General features: G+C 41.0%; 1 protein-coding gene across 2 annotated transcripts; it reads left to right on the plus strand.

Annotated features, from left to right (window-relative positions):
• Positions 1–676: 676 nt before the first annotated feature.
• On the plus strand, positions 677–7,908 carry slc24a1 (solute carrier family 24 member 1). Of its 2 annotated transcripts, none has more exons than XM_040132404.1 (9): positions 677–1,720; positions 2,738–2,797; positions 3,110–3,218; positions 4,848–4,928; positions 5,544–5,698; positions 5,825–6,091; positions 6,180–6,269; positions 6,871–7,037; positions 7,143–7,908. In XM_040132404.1, the coding sequence occupies exons 1-9, from the start codon at positions 677–679 to the stop codon at positions 7,390–7,392; spliced, it is 2,223 nt and encodes a 740-aa protein (XP_039988338.1). In that variant the 3' UTR covers positions 7,393–7,908. The 2 variants fall into 2 exon arrangements, with proteins under 2 accessions (XP_039988338.1, XP_039988339.1); XM_040132405.1 differs by having other exon boundaries at positions 5,544–5,632.
• The last annotated feature ends 19 nt before the right edge of the window (positions 7,909–7,927 follow it).

Raw genomic sequence — 7,927 nt, forward strand, 5'->3', positions numbered from 1 at the left:
TGAGACAATGCGCATAATCCTCTTAGAAGACTTCAGGTATTAGGTATTATGCTGATCCATTGTGAAGACTTGTCCTGCGTCCTACATACCTCTTTTGCCACTGGCAACAGTTTGGACTTTTGCTTGTGCCACAATATCCAGCTGTGGAAATCTGCTTTCGGAAATTTTTGCACCCCTGACTCTCCAAAATATTCATTCTGTGGTAAGTCTGCATTTGTAATCAAAATGTATCGTTTTGTTCGTTCTCTTCGCAGTCAATGAGGAAATTATCCTAGCCCCTTATCATGCAACATTTTCTATTTATTTTAGTTATCATCCATTTTTGTTTCTCTGTGCATTTATGTTTTACCTTTGATTGGTGTTTGAGTATCTTGTTTCTGTCATTCAAATTGTTCGTTCTCTTTCTCAGAAAACCACCCATGTGTAAATGCTTTCAAATGTATAGTACTGGTATGCCACCGGCTGTCTAAATGTCATTTTATATCTGATGCTTCTTTTCATTTACGGTAGGTTGGGTTTTTCAAGGAGCTGAGGATGTGACATGAATCACGCCGCTGAAGTTTTAGATTCTATCACCCCATGGTCTGCTGGGGAGACAGCAGGTCTTGGCCTCTACCAAAGCCCATTAATGCAGCTTAATTTGACATAGCCAGTAGCAACACTGCTTTGGAGGAAAATGTACTGTACAAGAAGGAAGAGACTGCAGCTGAGCCGAGTTCTGTTCCTCCTCTCTGGCGTTTTCCTCTGTACCCTCTACCAGCTGACCATCAGTACCAGACTGCAAAAGCCTTTGCCAATGCCTCGGACTGGAGAGGATTTTGGAGAGGGTTCAGCAGAGGGGGTTGAGGAGGCTACAGTGGAGCCTCAAGGGCTGGAGGAACCTCTCACTGCAGTACATGAATTAGAGCCCACAGATCAAACAACGCCTGAGATGCATGTGGTAAATCGTCTGGATACAGCCTCAGATGTGAAAGCATCCACCCCCACTGAATCTCCACCGTTGCCGACCACAAACCGGACTATTGTGCATTGCATCTACGTGGCCCCTGAGCCTCCACAGAAGACATCCACACCAGCTCCATCTCCTCCTGTAACTACCATCACTCCAGCTTCTCCCGGTGAGGCTCCACATATTAAGGGTGAATACCCTGAAGATCTCTTTTCTATTGAAGAACGCAGACAAGGCTGGGTGATCCTCCACATTTTTGGGATGGTATATATGTTCGTGTCACTTGCCATTGTGTGCGATGAGTTCTTTGTTCCTGCGCTGGGGGTAATCACAGACAAGTTAGCAATTTCTGACGATGTGGCAGGAGCCACCTTCATGGCTGCTGGAGGTTCTGCCCCTGAGCTTTTTACCTCCTTGATAGGGGTCTTCATCGCTCACAGTAACGTGGGCATTGGCACAATTGTTGGTTCAGCAGTTTTCAACATTTTGTTTGTGATTGGAATGTGTGCTTTGTTTTCTCGAGAGGTACTTCATCTAACTTGGTGGCCACTTTTCAGAGATGTCTCCTTCTACATACTTGACCTCATCTTACTCATCATCTTCTTCTTGGATAATGTCATAATCTGGTGGGAGAGCATGATGCTGGTGGCCAGTTACACTTTCTATGTGATTTTCATGAAGTTTAATGTGCAAATAGAGCGGGCCTTCAAGACCCAACTCTACAAACACAAGAACATTGTCAAAGTCATTAGTGTGGAGGAACCCGAAAAGGTAAGCACTACTGTGACAAAACATGATAGGTCAATAATCGGATATTTCCAATCTCTGATGTCCTTAATTGATACAATAATGAGTCTGTTATTAGGTGTTTACACAGTATGTAGTATCTAATTGAGAACAAAGCTATGGCACTTTAAAGAACAACATATACAGCTCAGACAATTGTGTTTAGCTTGACAAGTTAAAAATATGCATATTTTGTGATACTTTACCAATTATTCATTGGCGTCGTTTTTGCTGGTGTTTAATCTTGTCAACATGAAAGCAATACTACTACATAACATTGCACTCAATAAAAGAGATACATACTCTCAAAGTTGACACTAGCCCTTTCACTCATGCATCATTTTGTCCCTTATTCTGCCATGCTCCTCACATACAGTGTGGTTTATTACTGAGAGTCAAAGCCACATTACTCATCACTCAACATCTCTACTCCCAGCTGTGGGCTTATATGCAAATCATGTCAAAAGACTGAAATAACACTAGCAAAGGCCTTGGAAAACCAAAGCTGATCAACGGCAGCAAACTAATCCTTTGAGGAGCCACAGCTCTATGCAAATTGTAGCATCAACATATACTATGTGTAACCCTGGTAAGTGTGATTGCAGCTTAATTCACACAACCTAAAGCTACGCTAAGTATTTGTCTGCACCCAAGGCTTTTGTTGAGCTGGATATACTGCTGGAGCTGGGTTCCCAAGGAGCAAATGTAATTATTTCATCTGTTGAAAATGCTATTTCACATCATACACAATCATAATTAGTTTTAATGGGGTGAGGGGTAATTTCGCCAAATTATAATCCTATACATGAAACACAGCTCCATCTTTTTTTTCACTGTCATGTGACACTAAAAAGACCCCCAGAGTGTGCAAAGTTTGAAATAGCAATGTATCAGATTATAATATACAGTTTGTACTGATATTTAAGCTCTACCAAAATTAAATAACTTTGGACTATTTCAACCAATGAATGATTATCACTGAAAAAACATTGTTGCACGCAGACAAATGGGGATGACGAAGATAATGCCCCTCCTGCTCCAGAGGACAAGAATCTGTTAAAGGTAAAAATCAATTAACCAACCAATCAGCTACAAAAGAAAGACACAAAAAACAACATCCTTACCCAGTCTACTTCATAGGCAGCTCATTTTTGACCATACCTTGCTATTTTACATCATATTTACCTTTCTACAATAACATTTATTATAACATCATTTTAACAAGCCTTCCTTCAAGTGTCTCCACATGTAAATGCATCCGTCAAGAAAAAAAATACAAGCCTGACATTCCCTCTGACATGACTGTCACTGTCTGATGTGTCACTGTCTGTTACTGTGAGTAGCTATCATGACCTCAGCAATCTTTTTCCCCAGTTGAAGCCATCCCTTAAGCGAGGGGGAAGTTCAGCTTCTTTACACAACAGCACCATGAGAAACACCATCTTCCAACTCATGATCCACACGTTAGACCCTCTAGGAGATGGTGAGTAGCATATCACTGTGATAACCTGCCAGAGGACTGATAGCTGTGTGTCTCTAAAACTGCTCTTACAATGAGTGTCTGGGGACTACGGCCTTCTCATTGTAAAATGGATTAGCAAAGTGTCCCAAATGAAGGCAGCACTAAGTCCAGATTGATACTAAGCAGATAAATACCTATCTCAGTCTATGGAGGGATCCATTTGGAGGCCCACAGTGAAATATAAAAAAGATTCTCAGGACACACTAAGCTATGGTCGTAGTCAACAGAGGGAGGGTTCTAAATAAAATATCGATATATAATAACACAATTTAATGCATGTCAAAGGCAATCCTAGAGGTGATTCATTTGTGGTTGCTTATCTGTTCTGTGAAGACAGATAAGTAAGAAGATGTACTGATAGCTGGTTAAACAACGAGGTCATGGACTGGTTCTGTACAGCTCTCCCACAGTTTTTCTCTCATAGGTTTTCCTCATAGATTAGTAGGGTTTGTTTTACAGTGTATTGCGCTATGGTGATCATACCAGGATCATCTTACAGCAAGGCTCACATTTTGCTGTTCTCTGGCCATGCCACAGTATATTCCAATTTTTGTACCTGTGGCCCTGGCTCCTGGTTTTCTCGTCTCTCAGGCCTCGGGGCAACAAACACCCCACTACTTGAGCACAATTATCAGCTTTTGAATGAGCCTAAACAATCTGGATCACATGTAGCAGCCCCTGTTATCAGCCCACTCCCTTTATCTGACATCACTAGTGACATGGAGATGCATTAAAGCAACATTATGAATATATTTGACTCACTTAACTTACTTAAATAATAATGTGCTGACAAACTAAATGACACAAAGAAATGAATCAAATATATTTCTCAAATTTGGGGTTATTTGAGCACAGTTTTTTTTTAAATAAAGCTTTAAAAGAAAGTTTGAAATGCTTTGAATGTAAAAATCAAAATGGAAGTTTGCAGTTGCAACTTAGCCTAACATGTCGTGCACAGTTATCTGTTTCAACCTCTGCCTTAAACCCTGCTTGCTTGAGGTGCATGTATTTAATCAAAGACATTGGATCAAAATAAACAGTAAAACAGTAAATTCTTTTTTTTCAATCTTTCTCTGTTCATTGGAAAACAAATTGCTGTTTATAATGATCAAAGAAGCAGTGGAGTTCATGTAAAATATAATTGGTTTTTAGTGGAGAGCAAAAGTGAGATCCTGTTTTGTCTTGTACTGTGCAGTGCCTCTTGTGCAATTCCTTTGATAAGCTCATTTTTCTTTCATGACATAGCTCGTTGCTGCAATAAGGAATACGCTGCTGGTGTTTTTTGTTTTTTTTTGATGTTGTACTGCCTGCATTTTGCTCTATGCTTTATTCATGATTGCTGTGACTGATTCTTTGTCCTCGATACACCAATCAGCCACAACATTAAAACCAGTTACTGGTTTTAATGTCGCGGTTGATCAGTGTATATATACAGTATCTATATATCTATCTATCTCTCACTTTCTCTCTCTCGCTCTCTCTCGCCTTATATATATGTATATATATGAAATATATTCTAAGGGTTATCACATGATTGAGTAATTCACCACAGCATTCTAAGTTTGTTTTTGCTTGTTTGATTGTTCATAGGCAAATTTAAGGATAAGGCTGAGACTCTGAATAATGTGGCTAGACGGACGGCAGAGAGCAAAGCTCAAGACAAAAGTGAAGGTAACATGGAAGGATGTGATGGTCATCCACTGATCAGATGCCTTTCATTAAGCTTTCAGAGTCTGCTAACGAAGAGACACTGAAAGCTGCTTGGTTACGAAGCACTGTTTCTCATTAAACCATACATGAGTCTGAGTCAGGCACAGAAATATTAGATGTCCATAATACATGCCCTCCATTATAATAGTATTAGATAATTTGTTGCCCCCAGTGGGAAAGTGTGTCTTTAGCATCCTTTTATGCTGCTGGGCAGCATTCTGTAGGTGGGTGACCAGTAGTAAAATATGAAGTGTATCCAGGGTAGTGTAAATAAATCACAAGGAATACATCAAGTTGTATACATGTACAATATACTATATAAAAACCACGTACTCAAAGTATTAAAGACTAGACAAAGTGCCTACAGGAGCATGTAATAAAATCCCAAAACATACACATGAAGATGACCTCATTTATCTTATATCATATATATATATATAAAAAACAACACTTTCATTGCATTTCTCCATATGACCAGTCCTAAAGTCTTATAAAATGACATGGGAGTTGTTTAGATAGCTGAATGAGTAAGAGGCATGAAGGAAATGCACAGAATTTTTGGGATTCCTTTTGCAGATGGTGGGGGGAAGAGTGAGCAGACCAAAGAGCCAGAGGCCGTCCCAGCAACAGAAACAAAGGAGGAGGAGCAGCCAGAGGAGAAGAAGGTAATCGCCAACCCTGTCCTGGTGGTTATCAAAAAGCCCAGAAGTCAGTCTTTGATACCTGTTTACGTAAGAGACAATGTACAGAGCATCAACCTTTGGCAAACGGCCTCTTTAGGCTTCTTTGGTCTTTGCTTTCATTTCCCTTTTGACTCTACTGACGCCCATCATGATGTTTTTACCCCAACACTTCAGGAGGATGTGCCTGCAGGAGAGGATGGGTCAGGGAGCTCAGAGGACTCGAACAGTGACGAAGATGGCAGCGATGAAGACAGCGATGAGTCCAGTGAAGACGAGGATGATGATGATGAGGATGAAGATGAGGAAGAGGAAGACGAGGAGAAAGAGGATGAGCCTCTGTCTTTAGAGTGGCCTGACACACGACGCAGACAAGCCACCTACCTCTTCCTGCTGCCCATAGTCTTCCCTCTGTGGCTCACAGTTCCTGATGTTCGCAAGCAGGTAAAACACGGACACATTTCCGAGCTCAGCTGTGGCAGCTCAAATGCCTGACCTCTTGTGTTTTGCTTTTATATCACTTCCACAACAGAAATCCAGAAAATTCTTTGTGGTCACCTTCCTGGGCTCTATTCTGTGGATCGCTATCTTCTCCTACCTCATGGTGTGGTGGGCCCATCAGGTCAGTTACTTTAGTGACATTTTGAGATAAGATTTGAGATGCTCTGCCTTGTTTCCTAACTGTGCAACCTGTGCAAACAGGCATTGAAAGGCTGTGTTTTTAAATAACAATGCAGCCCTCACACAGATTTGTGTGACCAGGTAGCGTAGTGCACGTATATGCAATGCTATTTTGATATATAAACTTTTTTCAATTAAAACCATCGAAAACATGGTTTTAAATTGTAGTATTTCCTGATAACATTAAATATTCATGACTACAATCAGCAACATTTAAAGTTTAACTTTGAAAAAAGTTATAATTCAACAGTTTAACACTGAAAAAAAACAACAAAAAAAACCGCTCCAAAGCACAGCTAATTTCCTCATAAGTACTATGTGTGTGTGGTTTGATCAGCTTGGACATTGGCTGTCTCAACAATCAAATGTTGCTAAAATCCGATAGGTGCAGCCAACGAAATAACCAAAACTGTTAAGTGTTTATGAAGGACCACCTCCCCCATAGTAAGAGGCTGAAAATAGATTTTCAGGGTCTTCAAAAATCTCCCTGAATCCATAAATATGAACTGAAAACCACTCTCAACTCTGGTTTGCCCTGGTAGGTGGGCGAGACCATTGGCATCTCCGAGGAGGTTATGGGCCTTACAATCTTGGCTGCAGGGACGTCCATCCCTGACCTCATTACCAGTGTGATTGTGGCACGTAAAGGCCTGGGGGACATGGCTGTGTCCAGCTCTGTGGGCAGTAACATCTTTGACATCACTGTGGGGTGAGCTCTAATAGCCCGATGTGCCACAAGTGAAGTTGAAATGCAGCTAGTTAACTGCTTTCTTTGTTCTTCTGTGTTTCTCACTCTGTCACTTTGTTTCAAAAGTCTGCCAGTCCCATGGCTCCTGTATTCATCCATCCACGGTTTGGCTCCAGTGGCCGTCAGCAGCAACGGGCTCTTCTGTGCCATTGTGCTCCTCTTCCTCATGCTCCTCTTTGTCATCATCTCCATTGCAACCTGTAAGTGGAAGATGAACAAGGTACTGGGTTTAACCATGTTCCTGCTCTACTTTATCTTCGTGGTGCTTAGCGTGATGCTGGAGGATCGCATCATTATCTGCCCGGTTTCCATCTGAGCGTGTGAACAGCAGCTCTCTCTATAGCAGTTGCTCTCTTCGCGTGTGACCTGAAGCACAACTGTTAACCTGTACATGTACGGATCTCATGAGCATGGGTCTGGATATCTGTAGAAACCACGCAGAAAGCTACTGTAGCTGCTCTGCACTGCTGCCAGTGACATTTTTTCTCACTTTTAAGCAGCATTACACATACTACGTTTTCTAGAACTTGTTGCATATTCACTTTTAGGAACAATGGCAGCTTTTAACTTTTCTATTACAGCAGGAGGTTCAGAACTACTGTCTAATATAGTGCAGATTGTGGAGTTATAGCAGTAAAAGAATGAACACTAACAGGGCTGACATTTTTTCACTGTTTACAAAACAGCATCTACAGAATGGAATTAGAAATCTACAATACGTGCACATTTTGGAAAATGTAGTTTTCTAAATGTGAATTTTGTATAAAATGTAACTGTACACTTGCAACAACAACTGTTTTATAACATTTATTATACAGAACCTGAGCTTGCTTGAACTCACTGTTCGTTCA

Source organism: Xiphias gladius, chromosome 8, assembly GCF_016859285.1.
Source record: "Xiphias gladius isolate SHS-SW01 ecotype Sanya breed wild chromosome 8, ASM1685928v1, whole genome shotgun sequence".
Classification (NCBI taxonomy): domain Eukaryota; kingdom Metazoa; phylum Chordata; class Actinopteri; order Istiophoriformes; family Xiphiidae; genus Xiphias; species Xiphias gladius.